Raw genomic sequence first — 15997 nt, 5'->3', positions numbered from 1 at the left:
GGGTGGAAGCGGTGGGCCATCGTCTGGGGAGGGGGGTGCTAGATCATTGGACGACGAAACCAATGCTGGCGGGGTTGGCAGAGAGGGCGGAGAGCCCATGAGTAGTAAGTGGTCTCGTAGGATCACATACATCCGGGGTACATTCTGAGACAACGCAAACCTTCTCTGCAAAATCAAGTATTCGAAAAAGGGTTCTTGAAGAGGTTTTGCGAGCTGCAAAAGCCATCCCTAAGTTTTCTGCGAGGGGGCACCAGGGGGTGGCCCTCTTTGATCAAAGTTTTGCCAAAGATAATAGGCATTTACGTGGCTTGCTGGGTTTTCTTGCCACGAAGTTGCTCCCAATAGCCATTATGAGCAATCGTAAATCCTTCATAGCAGCTAGCTAACTAGGACATCTACCGATAACGCTCGAGTTGTTATCCTCGGTAACGGTCACTAGCCAAGAAAGCCTTGATATTGGGGCGCTCCTCTGTCGCATTGACGAGAGCCTTGAGTCTTGGATACTCCTGAAGACCCTTCCCTCCTTCTTGTGTCAGATTCTCGTCGTGTAAGATCTGGTAGAGGACGATATCGGCATAGGTAAAGTTCTGGCCCAGGATAAAAGACCCGCTTTTCGAGTCGTGAGTTGCCAAATGCGACTGAATGCCCTCTAGGAAACGTTTACGGTCGCCTTCTTGGTGCTTTGGATATGTTTCTTGCTGGTTCGGATTGAGGAAAGCGGCGAGGAAAAGCGTCCGCCCTTGAAGCAACAGTCACTCATTGTTGCAAACAAAGCGAATGAGGTCAGAGCTTACAGTCCGAAACAACATCAGTGATTGCATCAATCCAGTATTCCTCGTCTTCACTTTGCCCTCCGTATTTCCCCAGTACTCGCGCAAAATGCCTGAGGATGGCATATGACTGTGTCAAGATCTTCCCGTTCAACTTGACCACGGGAATCGTCTTCACCGGGTTGAGCTTGGCGAGCCCCGTCTCCTTCCATTCAGGGTACTCTGGAAAACTGTAGCGCGTATCGTCATAGGCAATCTGGGCATCTTCTAGCAGCAAGCGAACAGCTTGCCCACGCCCACGTGATTGAAAGTCGAAATAGAGGATCTCAGGTATGCCACCCAACGCGTCATTGCCCTCCGATGGGGAAAGTGCTCGTTGGGTAGTTGGCATCTTTTACGCGATGTAATGAGTCAATCGTCACTTTCTTTAGAAGAAGGCACTATGTTCAGGCCTAGAAGGATTTGTAGCGAGGTAGCATAGGCTAAAGAGAGTTGGAAGCGAAAGATAGAAGGGCAGATGAAGATGAAATGACATGTCACGCTGGCCCTGCAGGAGCTTCATTTTCACAAACCCTGAGCTCGCTTGACAATGCAGCCTTGATAGCTTGTGATGTCATTTCAACATGCACACGTTTTCGAACGGAACATTTTCAAGCATCGGTGGCGCACGTGGCCCGACGCGAATCCGCATCCCACATGCACGCCATCCCACCGGCCACTACCCAAACAATTTGCCTGCCGTAACACAAGTGGCCAGAGTGGGACATCTACCTGATATTGAATATCCAAGGCTAGTGAGCCTTGCGGGTCGACTGATCGGACCTGTGGATGACACAGTGAAGCCTCTCAGCATCAGGAGATGACCCTCGTGCGGCCAACATCACGGACAATGTTTCTCTCAGGGATATGATGCCACTGTCCCCCGGTTTGCGGAATGGATCCCACTTGTAGTACAATATAAGTAGCAGTGCTTGGCTGCATCATGAGGATACATACCTGTTCCTGCATTCAGCATCCCCACCTCCTCAAGACCAAATTGCGCTCTAGACCTTTACACAATATGCGACCTTTCCTTGCATGCTTGGCATTGTTGCCACTACTTTTTACCTTCACATGGGCCCTCAATGCCGGAGAAGAACTGAAAGTCAGGACTACGCTGTCTCGCTTCGCCATCTTCGTTGACGACGATGACTTTGACCATTTGGACCAGATCTTCACCCCTGATGTCTACGCCGACTACGCTGGCTCCATCAATAAAGGCCTGCCCGCATTCGAGGCATTTCTGAGAAGGGGCCTCGGCGGTATCGTCTCCCAGCATGCCGTAAGCACAACTGTCATCGAGGATCTTGGGGATTCCCTCAACTCCACCGCGTATGTTACAGCCGGATTTTTAGGGCCAGGCAAGAATTCCACAACATGGGTTGGCTCAGCTGTGACACTGTATGGCAAGTACCATGACACATGGACCCGTGTTGGTAAGGATTGGAGAATCAAGCAGAGAATTTTTGAGCAATTCGTACGTTAGCCCAACCTGCATTCAGACAGGCATTTACTAACAATGGACGCCAGCCACCTGGATTCGTAGGCAATCCGGCCCTTATCCCGCCCCCGTGAGCTTCTGCGGGTAAGGAATAGCCTATTGGGTGACGCGAAATGGGCAATACTCGATGAGTAGAGACAAGGAGGTAATTTCAACGTACCGCGGATGAGGTGACAGTCTGTAAAATTAAAATTGTTCAACCAAAATGGCGGCGCTATTGAATTGGTAGACTTTTCAGTGCCTCTTATGCAATGTTTATGGCTTGCAATAAGCTCACCAAAAAAGAAAGATAGTAGCTTGATGGGTAATGCTACGAGCGTCGAGGAAAGCATGACTTGACGTTCTCCAGTGGGCTCTCTTTAAGGCTCTACTGGCGGCATTTATCCCTAAAGCAGAACCATTCGCGGGCATGCCCATTCGCGGCCCCTATTTCCGCTCCCATACCTTAGCGCCCGCTGTAAGACGTCAGCAAGATGGAACTCCGCACTCTTCATCGGCGCGGTAGATCCGTATTATGATCAATTGATCCGTCTCATACAGCACGATAATCTGCCTTCCCTTATTACTTGCTCCCACCAACATGCCTTCCCAATCGCCAGGCCCCACAGCTCTCACCCAAACATTCACCTACCCACCATCTTCTCCCCTGCCTTTTCGCATTCGCTACACTCGGCTTGGCCCTTCAGATGGCATCCCAGTGATCTTCATCCACGGAACGCCGTGGTCATCACGCCTCTGGGCTCCTTTTGCCCTCGCCCTTTCACACACAGGCCACTCGGTCTACCTGTTTGATAATCCAGGCTATGGGGAGTCACCAGCTCCGGAAGCTAGTGCTGAGTATGACATTACGAAAGATGGCGGCCTCTGGATGCAGACCGAGGTATTCGCGGCATTATTTGCGGAATGGGGCTTCCCAATAGCAGGAGGAGGGAAGCAGGAACAAGGAAGCGGCGGTACAAGAGGCAAGAAGCCACATGTGATCGCACACGACAATGCAGGGCTGTGTGCACTGAGAGCCAATATTGAGCATGGATGCGAATATGCAAGCCTCCTGCTCGTGGATGTTGTTGCAGTGGGGCCTTGGGGCCTGGATTTCTTCAAATTGGTCAATACGAATCAGGGAGTCCTTGAGGCTCTCCCGGGCAACATGTTTGAAGGAATCGTTAGGGGCTATATAAAACCCGGTGCATTCAAGCCCCTGAAAGAGGAGGTTGAGGATGATTTGGTGGGGTGGTGGGTCACTAAGGAGGGGCAAAAAGCGAAGGGGCCGGGACAAGCCGGCTTTGTGAAAGTCTTTGCGCAGGCAAGTGGAAGAGTTACTGAGGATGTGGAGGAGAGGTATAAAGAGGTGGTACAGAAAGGAGTGAAGGTCAAGGTTGTGTGGGGGAAAGAAGATCGATGGGTTCCTGTCGAGCGCGGAGAGAAGCTGAGGGAGAAGCTAGGAGGCGAGACGAAGCTTGTGGTCGTCGAAGAAGCGGGACATCTGATACAGCTGGATCAGCCAGAAAGACTCATGGTTGAGATTCTAACGTTCATACAAGAGGCGGGCAGTCCAAATACGTCCCAATGAACGGCAGCGATGAATGGAATGAAACTTTTCATTCTTAGCATGCGAGCTTGCTCTATGCGAAGCTGAAGCACGATAGACATACACTGTCGGACGTGAAAGGTTGCACCCATAAAATTAGCCGATCTCAGGGACAATTTCTAACAGGAGGGTCCAAAGTGCTCATAACGGGCTTCACAAAGACGAGGGTCGTTTTGTGATAGGTGGGTTCCTGAAGGATGAACCCCGGGTCATCCTACACAATGCCAAATCCGTCTGTTCGATATCCGCTATGGCGAAAGAAGTCTCTGAATTCCGCCGGCTTTACTGAACGAAGTATCCTTCAACAAAGCGATCATTGCACTAGATTACTATCATGAGCACGGTCACAGTTATGCCAAATACTTGAACCTCTTCGTCGCAGTAAGGACGATTTATGTTAGACTTAGGGATACAGCTTCTTAAAAGATATGATTCGAGAGTTCCAGAGGGTGGATTTGGGATCTACAAAAAGTCGAGCTTGGATTCACAGGTTTCAATTTTCCTTGAAATGGGATATTCATACAACTAACGTTCTATGCTTCAAAACTCCCGCGTCGTCATTGATCCATTCTGGGCCCAAAGCCCTTGGGGGAAATGCTTCCTAACACTAATGTTCGCTAAACCGACACTTTTCAATACTGGAAATATTCCGGGACTGTACTCCCAATGAAATGGATTTCTAGACCGTCTGTTTCAGTCGAACGACCAACATGTCGTCCAAAACCTTCAAAGCCTCCTTGATATCCTTGGTGGATGGAGTCTCAAGTACAGACTTTCCAGCCGTCATTGTCAACCGTTCGGGGGCTGGCTGTTCCAGATATGGCATCACCCGAGCCCTGTGAGCTGCTCTGAACACCTTCAAATGGTTCACGATCTTCTTGATCTCTTCCGCGATCGCTGAATCGGCTGTCTCATCCAGCTTGTTCCGAAAGCAGTTTTTCTTGAGTGAAAGACATAGATCTCTCTGGTTGGCTGGAATATATCTATCCATGTTCAGGTCCGTAAGATAACGGTCCATACCCAGGAAAGCATCTAGTGCTTGAAAGAAAAGGACGTGATTGCCGGAAAGTCCATCAAACTTGACGAATTCGCCGTCAATCATTCTTCCCACACCCCAGCCTTGGAAGCCTTGAACATAACTTAGCCACACTGAATGCGACACTTTAGACTCAGTGAGGTTCTGATAAAAGACCATAAGAAGATGTCGAACTCTAAAGGTCATGCTTTCCAAGTGTTGCAGGCACGTTTCCTTGTCACCTCTCTCGAAACAGATACCAGATTGAACCATGTCGTAATAGATCGGGAACGCCTGAGACATCATTAGCAAGGTCACAACATCAGTTTCATGGATGCGAACATACCAAAACTTCCAGATCGTAGAACATGCGGAAGAAGGTCTCCTCTGAGGAGGTAATCACGTCTGACATGCCGACGTTGATTTTATAGACTCTTTCGCCTTTCTCGTTGAAGTTGTGCAGAACGTTAGCCGTATTGTTGCCGGAGTCCGCCTCGACACCGAAGCTTTGCTGAAGATATGGCCATGGAACATTCAGTGACTCTGGAAAATCGACCGTTTTCTCAAGTTGAGCGACTTTAACAACCGGAATAGTTCCCCAACTATACTTTATTAGCCTTAATACATCTCATCCATGCGCGGGGAAGGTACCGATACGCGTGTCGGCAGACCGCAACGCAACAATAAAATCCGTTGTAAGCATCTCGGGGGCAGGCACTCCAGTCTCCAGCCTCGACGGCAGTCATTAGGTTTTGAACCTCAGTGACGTTGATGCGCTCCTGCAGAAGCTTTCGCATCAAAGAGCGGTATTTGCCACGTCGCTCTTGATTAATGTCATCATCTGTCGATGGCTCTGCGGCAGGCAACAAGGGAACACACTCCAGGTAAATATCTTTGTACGGCTGAAGCGCGGCTGGCCACGAATCATGGTTGGCTTTCGGCGGCCACGCTCCTGCTCCATCTTTGTCAACCAGGTCTGATAGGATGGACGCTGTCTCATGTTGTGCCTTCAGGACCCTCAAATCTTGGTATATGCGGCGATTCCCAGTCTCATCGATGTTTTCGACAGGCTTGCTGAGCTTTTTCCACGACAGAAGTGTCGTAAAAAGGGCTAGAGCACCAAGAAAGCCGGAGATACAAAGCAAGACATAGGGTTCGTTCAGCCGGGGCTTACTCAATGCAAATCGTAACATGCTGAATTGGAGGTAGGTGTCTAGGTGAATGTCGGAAGCAGCCTTCATGGTAGACGCAAAAGATTTCCACAATCCAGGATTCTGGAGGACCTGGGCGACCATGCAGTCTACCGTTCCCAGGCATACTATGTATGACATTGTCGAGATTGCGTCTCTTGGAGACGTCTTCGGTGAATATCGAAGCATCTTCAGTGTTGTGAGAGTGAAGTGATGAGTATGGGAAGGCAAGAGAAGGCAAGTGAGTCAGGTGATTTGAGGCAGGATCTACAGCCTGAGGAGTTGGAATATCAAGAGGACTACACACTTTATATGCTCAGTTTGAGCATCTACGGCAGTTGCAAGTAGTATCGACATACTTCCTGGCTATGAGGCTACCATATCACGTCAGTGGCATACCATTAGCGACGGCAGGATCATTGATGATGGTGTGATGGCGCTTTCTCCCGTCAGCCGGTCCGGCAGAAATCCTGATGGTTGTGATGTCATATTGTACACGTAAATGTGTCACAATCAGTGCCAAATTGGGTCGCAGGAAGATCCACGTGGAGAATGCAACCAGGTACGATATCGAGTGAAACGGAGGCTAGAGCTGAGAGTGAGGCAAATGCTTTACCTAAGGTTTAATATCCCACATACGTACAAGGCGTACAATCGGGGTCAGCCGTTACCTACAGCCTAGTGTAGCAGCATATGGGATATTCTAGAAGAATGCGAGCTCCTTCTAGTCTACAGGGGTACTTGGTGAAGCGCCGATCGTTGCTCAGGAGATTCCTTTGTCCTACAGCTGAGCGAATCGAGATCCTGTGGGTTCCGAGAGCTTACGGACGCAGGCATGGTTCAACATGAACAGAAGCTTTCTACACTAGTCACACGTTGGCGGAACATTTGTCTCTCCTGGGTGATTCCTCCGAATGGTCCAAGATACACATGCAATTCGCTTTGACCTCTTTCGCCAAATTGCAGAGAGTGGGCCCACCAATGGGTCAGGACATCGTGGGAGCCGGTTCTGTGCAATGTTTACGTCGTATCTTCCGCAAAGAACGTGGCATGCGTGTGAGTGGAGGTCCAAGTAAAAAATTCGCTGAAGAATGGAATGGAAGTCACTGACGGCTTGAAATCATCGTCTAATGGCATCAGCAGGGCCGCTTCGTGCACTGGCATCTGTGGAGATGGCAACTCAGTAAATCATCAAGCATAGAAACGGCGACTTTCTACATCAGCAATCATGGAGAAGACGACTTTCTGAATTGGCAAATACAAGCAGGGCATTGTTTTGAATCAATCGACACATGGTGTCCACCGCAGCCAACTATCAACATGGGAAGTGCCACATGGGAAAAGTCTGATTCTGATTGCTAGTCTTCCTGAGACTTGAACAGATTCTAGTCTGGTAGAAGAGTCTACTCCATGCTTCCCACTAAGACTTCCTTCCAATGGTAACAGTGTATTTCTGGTGCACACCCTCCTCAGACGCAAGGTCACGAAGGGCAGTCTCAGTCAATGTCCTGAGCTCATCTCCTGTGATACCTTCCGCCCCCAGCATTTTACGGAGCAGTTCAGGGTATTGTGGGATAAGTTTCGCCTGCACATATCTGCCCATAGATTGGCTGTTGGGTGTCTTGCTCGACGGGACGAATGAGAACTCAAACTCCTGAACGCTGACAATTTCCAAGCCGGCCTTTTTCATAAGTGGAGCTGCTCCAGAACCAGCATGGGTGGACAGACCAGACTTCTCAGCCGCCGAAACTACATGCTTATGCCAATCCCACTTATCGCTCAGGCACTCGGACGTGCCCACACGGTAGAATTTCCAGTCCAGGTCTTGGTGCTCAATGATTCCACCAGACCTCAAAGAGCGAGCCGTGGTGGAAAAGTATCGTGCCCAATCGCTGATACCCAGGAAAAGCATCCGGCCGAAGATGTAGTCGAGTTCACCGGGAGTAAAGATTTCATGGCTCATCACACTATCGTTACGTGGTTTCTGACTGTCGTTCTCCCGCTTGTCATATTCGATGTCCAAAACGTTCCCCACAGCCCAAGTAACGTTCTTTGGAGCCATTTTCTGCGCAGAGTCGGGGACCTCCGAAATGTCGAGGCCGTAGACTTTAGCAGATGGAAAGATGCTGGCCAATTGCACAGTTGCAACGCCAGTACCACACCCAACGTCAACCACCTTCGACACGTTGGTCATGGAGTGGATGGGAGCCAGACAAGGGAAGCCACCAATCATCTCAACAATGGCAGCCGCTTGTGCATCCAGACGATTCTGCTCAACGGAACTAGGCAGAGAGGTTTGGTCAGGTTAATTTTCCCAGACGGGAATAGGACGACTCACTCATTTGGAAGGACGTAAGCTGAGGTTGTGTTATGATACTTACGATCGCTAGAGCTGAAGGCCTCCACTGCTGCCGCCATTTTTTTGTGTTCGGTATTGAATAAGTGGTTGCAAGAATCAAAAACGATCAAAGAAAGTCTTCAAAGCACGTCTTTTCTACGATTCCATGATCTACCCAAGGACACATCGCCACAGGAGATGACATGTCTTACAAGTGCGGTGGCAGAATGTGGGATTCTCAACCACACCTTTAAAGTTTGCGGTCGAAGAAGGGACAATGTGAACAACGCGTCAGCCATGATCTACGGAGGTGGGCTCATGGCATTGCCATGAAGCAACGATGTTTCGAGCAATGTCGCGCCTAACCGAACTGAGTTAAGCTTGTATACAAAACGCCGGTATGTAATGATCTACATTCTCGACGGTGTAATTATCAATGCACGGGTCAGCCCAATAATCAGGCGACAAAAGCGGTCGAGCTCAGCTCCAGCAGCTGTCAGTACAGTTCAGCACTCTCTTACGGATCAGCATCCATCGTATGATTGTATTCACGCAGCTCTCTCTACCAATACTTGCCCAACATCCAGTCACCTGTCAAATTGAAACGTGGGTATACTTCCGTGCGAGATCGCTCGGATCTCAGGCAGACAGCACAGGGATCGCTTTGGTGCTAGACAGCACAGCGGCAAAGCACTGTAAATAGGGTCAGGCCCTTCTGAACAGCATATGCCTCGGCAAGGAACCTTGCCCCTGCGTAAGGTAACATTGAAATTACCCTGGGGCATCCTCGGAGCATTTGGCAAAGAGAAACTTCGACAAGCTTCCGACGGATCGCATCGCAGTTAGCATGCCGAGCATACCGAGCACGCCATTTCAATTTAGAGGATGGTGACGTTAGCATCATGTATGGCCTGGGGGGTTGGTGTGAGAAGGCAGGAGTAGGCCGCATGCAGATCACGTGCCGGCATCCCACATGAGGCCGAAGGGCGAAGGCGCGAGGCATTGACTCGTTACCTAAGCACTGGTGGCACTTCACACACGTCCGCAATAGGAAAGGGTGACTTGAAGACTTGGCGATTTGTGGACTGCACATCGTCATACCGACGCTGGAAGAATGAAGAAGTCGTAACATCGAACGTTCCATGTCCTTTTACCAGCAACTTCATACTCTCATCTCCTTAGGAGCCTCAGGTCCATCTACGCGTCCTACCTAATCGCTATCTCCGCCTCGAACTCGCGAAGATGTCGACGCCCAGCATTTTATCTTCTCCAAAGGTAGCCCGATTTCCGTTTCCATCAAGCGAGGAACTCCAAGATCTCCCGTCTACATTACATCAGCCCAAAGGCTTCCCCGGTAGCGGCCTCAGCAAGGAGAACTACAATGCCGACGCCTACACCGAGCCAATATTGGAGAAGGGCCCGTCTCCGCCCAGCGAATTACGGCAGAACCTGTTCATGATCTTCATCACCGTGACCCAATTAGTTCAAATGATTCCTCTGGGCGTCGGTATCAACTCAGGTCTTGCTATTGGTGAGGCTCTGGGCGCACCGCATATCAGCTCAGTATGGATTGTCGCATCGTATCCTTTGACTCAAGGAACCTTCGTGCTCATTGGTAAGTATTGTTCGGCAATGTCTGCCATGGGCAAAACGTGAGGGATGGGTTTGATCGCTAATACTTTCCTTCCAGGTGGTCGCCTTGGTGCTGTCTATGGTCACAAAGTCATGTTCACCGTTGGCTGCATATGGTGGGTGGTATGGGCTTTATGCGGCGGATTCGCCAACAACTTGGTCTCCATCTGCATCATGCGAGGACTCTGCGGTATTGGTGGAGGCTTGATGGTTCCCAATATCGTGGCACTGCTGGGCATCAATTTCCCGCCAGGGAAGAAGCGGAACCTTGGCATGGGGCTGTTCGGAGCAATGGCGCCTGTCGGTGCCGTCGGCGGTTCACTCGTTGGTGCTGTTATAATCCAGCTATCGGAATGGAAATGGGTGTTCTTATGGCTGTGAGTGGGCTCGTGCGCCTTCCATTCGGAAAGTCGCGCTAACGTTGGTAGCGGATTGATGGGTTTCTTGGTCTATGGAGCCGCAATCGTCATTGTGGAACAAGACGAAGCAGTCGATCCAAACGGGTCGATTGATTGGGTCGGCGCCTACTTGGGTGTCGCTGCCCTTATCCTCTTCAATTTTGTCTGGAAGTAAGGCATATCCTGGATCCAATAAGCTTCGGAATATTGACATGTTTGTAGCCAAGCGCCGCTTGTTGGGTGGAGCAATCCGTACGAGATCGTCCTCCTGATAGTGTCCGCCCTTCATTTCGCAGGTTTCTCCTATTGGGAGGCCAAAGTCGCCAAGGAGCCCATATTACCCTTCAATATCTGGAAATCACCCTCGTTCGGTACTTTAATGCTCGTCACCCTCTTTTCGTTCATGAGCCTTGGTATCTTCTTCTGGTACATGAACATATACATGCAAACCATCCGCGGCGACAGTCTCATCAAAGTTGGTGTTCAGTACCTGCCCCTAACCATCATGGGCTGCGCAAACGCCTTCTTCGCCGCCTGGCTTGTACCTCGTGTACCAGCCCAAGTCATTATGGGTATTGGCTGCTCGGCAATGGTCATCATCAATGTTCTGCTGGCCACCGTTCCAGCACACTTAACATATTGGGCGATGTGCTTCCCAGCTATGTTCATATCCGCCTATACAATCGACCTAATCACCACCAGCGCCCAGATTGTGGCAAGCAATACAGTGCCAATGGAGCATCAAGGCGTCGCAGGGTCCTTAGTTGGCACGTTGCTGAGCTACGGTATGAGCATCGGTCTTGGCTTCGCTGGTACTGTAGAAGTCAACACGTTCAAAAACGGCACAGATTTGTTAAGAGGCTATCATTCAGCTGCGTATCTAGCAGTGGGCTTGGCTGGTACGGCTCTGGTTCTCACTGCCCTTTTTATCCGTATTCCGAAGGATACGCGAGAAGGTTGGGGTGAGGACCAGGCGCCGGAGGAAATATGATAGATTTAATGTCAGGTGCGGGATTAGCTGGAAATGGACGTCTGTAGATTGCATGGTTAGATCCTGAAAATAGCATAGCCTTTACGAAGTATGACCTACATTATAGACAACTTTCAGATCTTTTGACTCCCAGATTACTTAGGTTACATCGCACCAAAACATTACCGTTCAAGTCAAAAGGCATAATCCGTAGAAAAGAGAAGGTAACTCTAAGTAAAATATCGTGTAAAAGTATTCCAGCGGTTTGTTTGCGGCATTTTTGAAGACAGTTTGAATTATCTAAATCGGGTTTTCATCCTTTTCGCCATCTACCGCTCTCCAAGAGAAATCTCTTGCACAATTTAAAATCTACATCGTCACCGTCTATACTGTCGCTCTACGATTCTCTTTCCTTCGTCTCCCCTTCTTCAATTCAAGAAAGTCTGAATCGAAAAAGGATCCACATTCTTGCCCTTGATCTTATTCGACTTCGTAAGGATGTCTGTCGCGTTCTTCAACGCCTCCTCGTGGAACTTGGCGAAATTCCTCGGGTAATTGGTTTCGCAAGCGTACACACTCCACTCAATGGCGGTTTCGTACTGGAAAACATGTTGCGCAGCCAAGGTAATCCTATCATAAGTATCAGCTCACCATGTATCTTCATGATGCCGTTTCGAAAGGCTCAACTTACCAATAACCTGCGATCTCGCCGCTACCATTGGCATACTTCACCGGCACCGTCGACTGCTCCTGCTCGAACTTCTCAACAAAACCCCCAAACTTCTTGTCCTCATGATACACGGTCTCGACCTCGGTGATGTCGAAGATGCCGGCGAGGGTCGGGAGCTTGCTTGTGCGGACGGCGCCGGGCACGTTGTCAGTGCCGGATGTTTTGTAAGGGGACACGCCGAGCCAGTCGGTGTGGAAGAATGAGGAGATGACGTTCGTGACGTCGTTAGCGGCGGCACCGATCACGGAGAAGGTCACGCTCTCGCGATAGGTGGTCCCAGCGGGGCAAACACAGGGAGTGATGGATGTTGCGGAGCACTTTTCTAGGCCACTGGCACTCGTGTCAGGAGTGGGGATAGCGAGGACAGAAGAAGCCAGGAAAGCAAGGCTGGTGAGAGAGATTGAAGTCTTCATTTTGAGAGATGTGAGTTTACAAAAGGCACAAGTAAGAACGGAGTGGTTTTGAGATGTTTGTGTACGTTCGTGATGAATGGCAAAATGACAGCACAAGATCTCGTAGCACCTTTAAATGGATGGAAACTGGTGAGTACAGAACGGCATGCAATCCCACCGCGACGCGTGTAAGGTGGACTGGCGGAGGCGTGAGGGTAACGGCATTACGTAGGTCTTCCCACAAAGCGCTCCTGCAGATCGCTGCCATCAAGCCTCATGGCCTGCTTCTATACTCGTCGTCCATTCTGGGCCGAAGAAGGTGGTAGGGCGCCCACGGTTCGGGAGTATGTGGGATTGAGGCTAGTTCTCAGCAAGGCTTCCCCTTCCCAACCCGCACGTGTCAAGCTTTCCACTATGTGCGTGGCGGCGTGGGGTGACGATAGGCTGATATATTGGTTCCGATGATCGACATGTTTCGATTCGACATCTGGGAGGGAAAAACACGTGGGTTCGGAAAATAGGGGGATTATACCAGTCCGGCCCCTGTCAATCCCCCGGAGAAGGCCGCTAGGGAGGCGACGACCCTAGAGGGTTAAGTGGGGACACTAAAGTCTTAGGGCGGGGATTGAGCCTAAGGAGCCTAAGCAGACCCCAGAAATCCTACCTCTCGCTTTCTCCCTCCATCCATCTTCATCAACGCTACGCCACCAAACGAAATTTGTCGACAGTCTCATCTCTAACGGCCGGGCATCATCATGACTTCATATAAGGTTCACTAGATTCATCATGCCTGCTGATAATGCGGATGAGTGCCGCGACAATGGAATACGGCCGTCTGAGAACGGACCAGGCGCCACCATCCATCTACTACTCACCGTCCACCGGCATCCTACCACGTCTCAAGATTGCCCTTTCGACTAGACTCTTGCGAGCCGAAAGGCAGTTCACCCACCATGAATCTCGTTAGGAGCTCAGGTCCGTATGCCTCACACCACCGTCGTACGCCTTCCCGAGTGCAAGCTTTTGGGATGGGAAGGCTAGTATGTAGCATGGCGACCATCAGCTGAGCGTTGTGGCCTAGTCTATCCTGACGACATGTTTTGCCTGGTCACTGCATGTGCTCGAAGATGACGGGACTGGCTGGTCAACATGAATATTGGGCCGTCTCCCAAAGCTTGGACTCTCATGCTTCTAGAGATGGATAAAAGACCCGCCCGTTCTCGCTGTCTCGATTCACACTGTCCTCCAGATTTTCAATTCCTCGTGTAAGACTTGTCTCTCATTTTGGGCATCTCCTTCTCTGCTTCCTCGTCCATCGCCGTCTCATATATTTCTTTGATCAAGATGAAGGTCGCTTCACTCGCCCTATGCCTGTTGTATACAGCAGGCAGCCTTGTACAAGCTGCACCGACGCACAACAATACCGAGGCAGAAGCAACAAAGCAGCTCAACAAATGGCAGAAACAGTACGACCAGTACATCAAAGCGAGTCTCAAGACTCGGCAGACAGGCTGCACCAATGACAATATCGTCAAACGTGCAGAATGGTGCGTCCCAACTGTGTAGAAAGCCAGCCATCATTCTGACATCAAGGACAGGGGAAGTCTCTCCGCTGGCGAGCGTAAGAATTACATCAAAGCAGTCCAATGCCTCACAACGAAGCCCGCCAAAATCTCAAAGAGCGAAGCCCCTGGTGCCCGAAGCCGCTTTGATGATTGGGACGCAGTCCACATCAAACTAACCAACAACGTCCACTTCAGCGTGCGTCCTCACCTCCCTTCCCCCTTCTCCCCTCCCAGATATCCCATCCTGCCCAGTCCACCATTCCCCTCCAACATAGACACCCCACCCCCACTAACGCGCTCCTCCACAGGGTCTCTTCCTGCACTTCCACCGCTACTTCCTCTGGCTCTACGAGAAAGCGCTGCAAGACGAATGCGGCTACAAAGGCACGCAGCCCTACTGGGACTGGACGCTCTCCTGGCAAGACCCCTCCAAATCCACCGTCTTCGACGGCTCCGACACCTCCATGGGCTCCAATGGGAAATACATCCCCAACCGCAACGGCACCGCCATCTCCGCCTTTGGCCTCCACGCCGTCATTCCCCCCGCCACCGGCGGCGGCTGCGTCTACTCTGGCCCCTTCCAGAACCATTCTGTGAATTTGGGGCCCGTGGCGTATGCGCCTTACGGACCTGATGGAGGGTTGGGGTATTACCCCCGCTGTTTGGCGAGAGATTTGGCGCCCGGGTTTTCGAATCAGACGAAGCCAAGTGATGTCGTGCATGTGATTAGGGATACCGATGATCTCTACACTTTTGATGACGTCTTTGAGGGCTTGACGGGCGTGCATGCAGGCGGCCATTTCCAGATGGGTGGGACGGGGATCGATGCGTTTGCGTCTCCGGGGGATCCGGCGTTTTATCTGCATCATGCGCAGGTTGATCGAGTGTGGACGTTGTGGTAAGTGCAATTTCAACTCGTAACTTATGAGTGGGTTTTGCTGACGTTCGTGCGCTGTAGGCAAGACCTCAAGCCGGAGGAGAGGAGGAATCAGGTCTTTGGGACATCGACGGCTTTCAACAGTAAGCCATTTTCTCGCTTTCACCCCGCTATGGCACTAGAATTGCTGACGTCGATGGGATAGATCCCCCAAGCGCCAACATCACGCTCGACACAGAAGTCGACTTCGACGTCTTGGCGCCGAAGAAGAAGATCAGCGATTTGGTCAGTACAGTTGATGGGCCGTTCTGCTATCAGTATGTGTAAGGTGATGGATGAGCTTGGCATCGATCTTGGGGTTTCGATCCTGTTTGAAAAGTGAGGGACGCCTTTTGTTGCAGGTGTCAATAGTTTTGGGCGGCATAGATAATTTTCACCTTGCTAGAATATGTTACTTTATAAGTATAAGATAGTATTCGCAGGCTTCTTCTGACTTTTTCCGCGTAGTTTTACACTAGGTTTTATGTCTCTGCATCTTAAGATCTTATCTTTACAGACTTATTCTCACTTCTAGCCATGTGCGAGCGCTTTCGCATCATTTTACATTATAGTTCTTACCTTTTGCATTTTAGGTCTTTATTCTCATAGTTGTTCTCTTATTTTTAGTCTCATGCGAGCCCTTTTCGCATAATTCTTCATTGGGGTTTATGTGTTTTGCATTTTAGTGATTTGTGTTTATAGCCTTGTTTTTTTTGCCAGTCTTGTGCAAGCATCTTCCGTCTTATTCCACGCTAGGTTTTACGCTATTATGCATCTTGGGCTCTTCCAATCGGGGAAGAAGGATCCTAATTTTCCTTGTGGAGCTGATGTATTTTGTCAGATCTCCAGAGGCAGAGGCAAACTGTGCGGTCAACTTGTGGCTCTGGCGGGACTCAAGACTGTCTTGCCTACTATCTCTGGCTAGCTGACTACTGAGATTAGTAAGGGATGTA

General features: G+C 50.3%; 8 protein-coding genes across 8 annotated transcripts; 4 read left to right on the top strand and 4 right to left on the bottom strand.

Moving 5' to 3' along the window:
• Positions 1-416: 416 nt before the first annotated feature.
• On the bottom strand, positions 417-1161 carry KY384_000301 (uncharacterized protein; the record flags this gene model as incomplete). Its single annotated transcript, XM_044808838.1, has 2 exons — positions 417-739; positions 795-1161. 2 exons carry the CDS (start codon positions 1159-1161, stop codon positions 417-419), a joined length of 690 nt encoding a protein of 229 aa, XP_044665591.1.
• A 669-nt stretch (positions 1162-1830) lies between these two features.
• KY384_000300 (uncharacterized protein) lies at positions 1831-2649 on the top strand (the record flags this gene model as incomplete). The annotated part of the gene is made up of 2 exons (XM_044808837.1): positions 1831-2286; positions 2488-2649. 2 exons carry the CDS (start codon positions 1831-1833, stop codon positions 2647-2649), a joined length of 618 nt encoding a protein of 205 aa, XP_044665590.1.
• Positions 2650-2890: 241 nt separating this feature from the next.
• Positions 2891-3880, top strand: KY384_000299 (uncharacterized protein; the record flags this gene model as incomplete). The annotated part of the gene is made up of 1 exon (XM_044808836.1): positions 2891-3880. One exon carries the CDS (start codon positions 2891-2893, stop codon positions 3878-3880), a length of 990 nt encoding a protein of 329 aa, XP_044665589.1.
• Positions 3881-4577: 697 nt separating this feature from the next.
• On the bottom strand, positions 4578-6292 carry KY384_000298 (uncharacterized protein; the record flags this gene model as incomplete). The annotated part of the gene is made up of 3 exons (XM_044808835.1): positions 4578-5207; positions 5260-5515; positions 5565-6292. 3 exons carry the CDS (start codon positions 6290-6292, stop codon positions 4578-4580), a joined length of 1614 nt encoding a protein of 537 aa, XP_044665588.1.
• Positions 6293-7523: 1231 nt separating this feature from the next.
• KY384_000297 (uncharacterized protein) lies at positions 7524-8521 on the bottom strand (the record flags this gene model as incomplete). Its single annotated transcript, XM_044808834.1, has 2 exons — positions 7524-8385; positions 8442-8521. The coding sequence occupies 2 exons, from the start codon at positions 8519-8521 to the stop codon at positions 7524-7526; spliced, it is 942 nt and encodes a 313-aa protein (XP_044665587.1).
• A 1162-nt stretch (positions 8522-9683) lies between these two features.
• On the top strand, positions 9684-11462 carry KY384_000296 (uncharacterized protein; the record flags this gene model as incomplete). The annotated part of the gene is made up of 4 exons (XM_044808833.1): positions 9684-10056; positions 10132-10450; positions 10502-10642; positions 10694-11462. The coding sequence occupies 4 exons, from the start codon at positions 9684-9686 to the stop codon at positions 11460-11462; spliced, it is 1602 nt and encodes a 533-aa protein (XP_044665586.1).
• Positions 11463-11869: 407 nt separating this feature from the next.
• On the bottom strand, positions 11870-12584 carry KY384_000295 (uncharacterized protein; the record flags this gene model as incomplete). Its single annotated transcript, XM_044808832.1, has 2 exons — positions 11870-12071; positions 12133-12584. 2 exons carry the CDS (start codon positions 12582-12584, stop codon positions 11870-11872), a joined length of 654 nt encoding a protein of 217 aa, XP_044665585.1.
• A 1323-nt stretch (positions 12585-13907) lies between these two features.
• On the top strand, positions 13908-15332 carry KY384_000294 (uncharacterized protein; the record flags this gene model as incomplete). The annotated part of the gene is made up of 5 exons (XM_044808831.1): positions 13908-14110; positions 14162-14324; positions 14437-15026; positions 15087-15148; positions 15211-15332. 5 exons carry the CDS (start codon positions 13908-13910, stop codon positions 15330-15332), a joined length of 1140 nt encoding a protein of 379 aa, XP_044665584.1.
• Between the last annotated feature and the right edge of the window lie 665 nt (positions 15333-15997).

Source organism: Bacidia gigantensis, assembly GCF_019456465.1.
Source record: "Bacidia gigantensis strain McMullin 20006 chromosome Unknown contig_49, whole genome shotgun sequence".
In the NCBI taxonomy this organism is placed as follows: domain Eukaryota; kingdom Fungi; phylum Ascomycota; class Lecanoromycetes; order Lecanorales; family Ramalinaceae; genus Bacidia; species Bacidia gigantensis.
The sequence above is the reverse complement of the archived record's forward strand: the minus strand, read 5'-3'. Positions and strand labels throughout refer to the sequence as shown.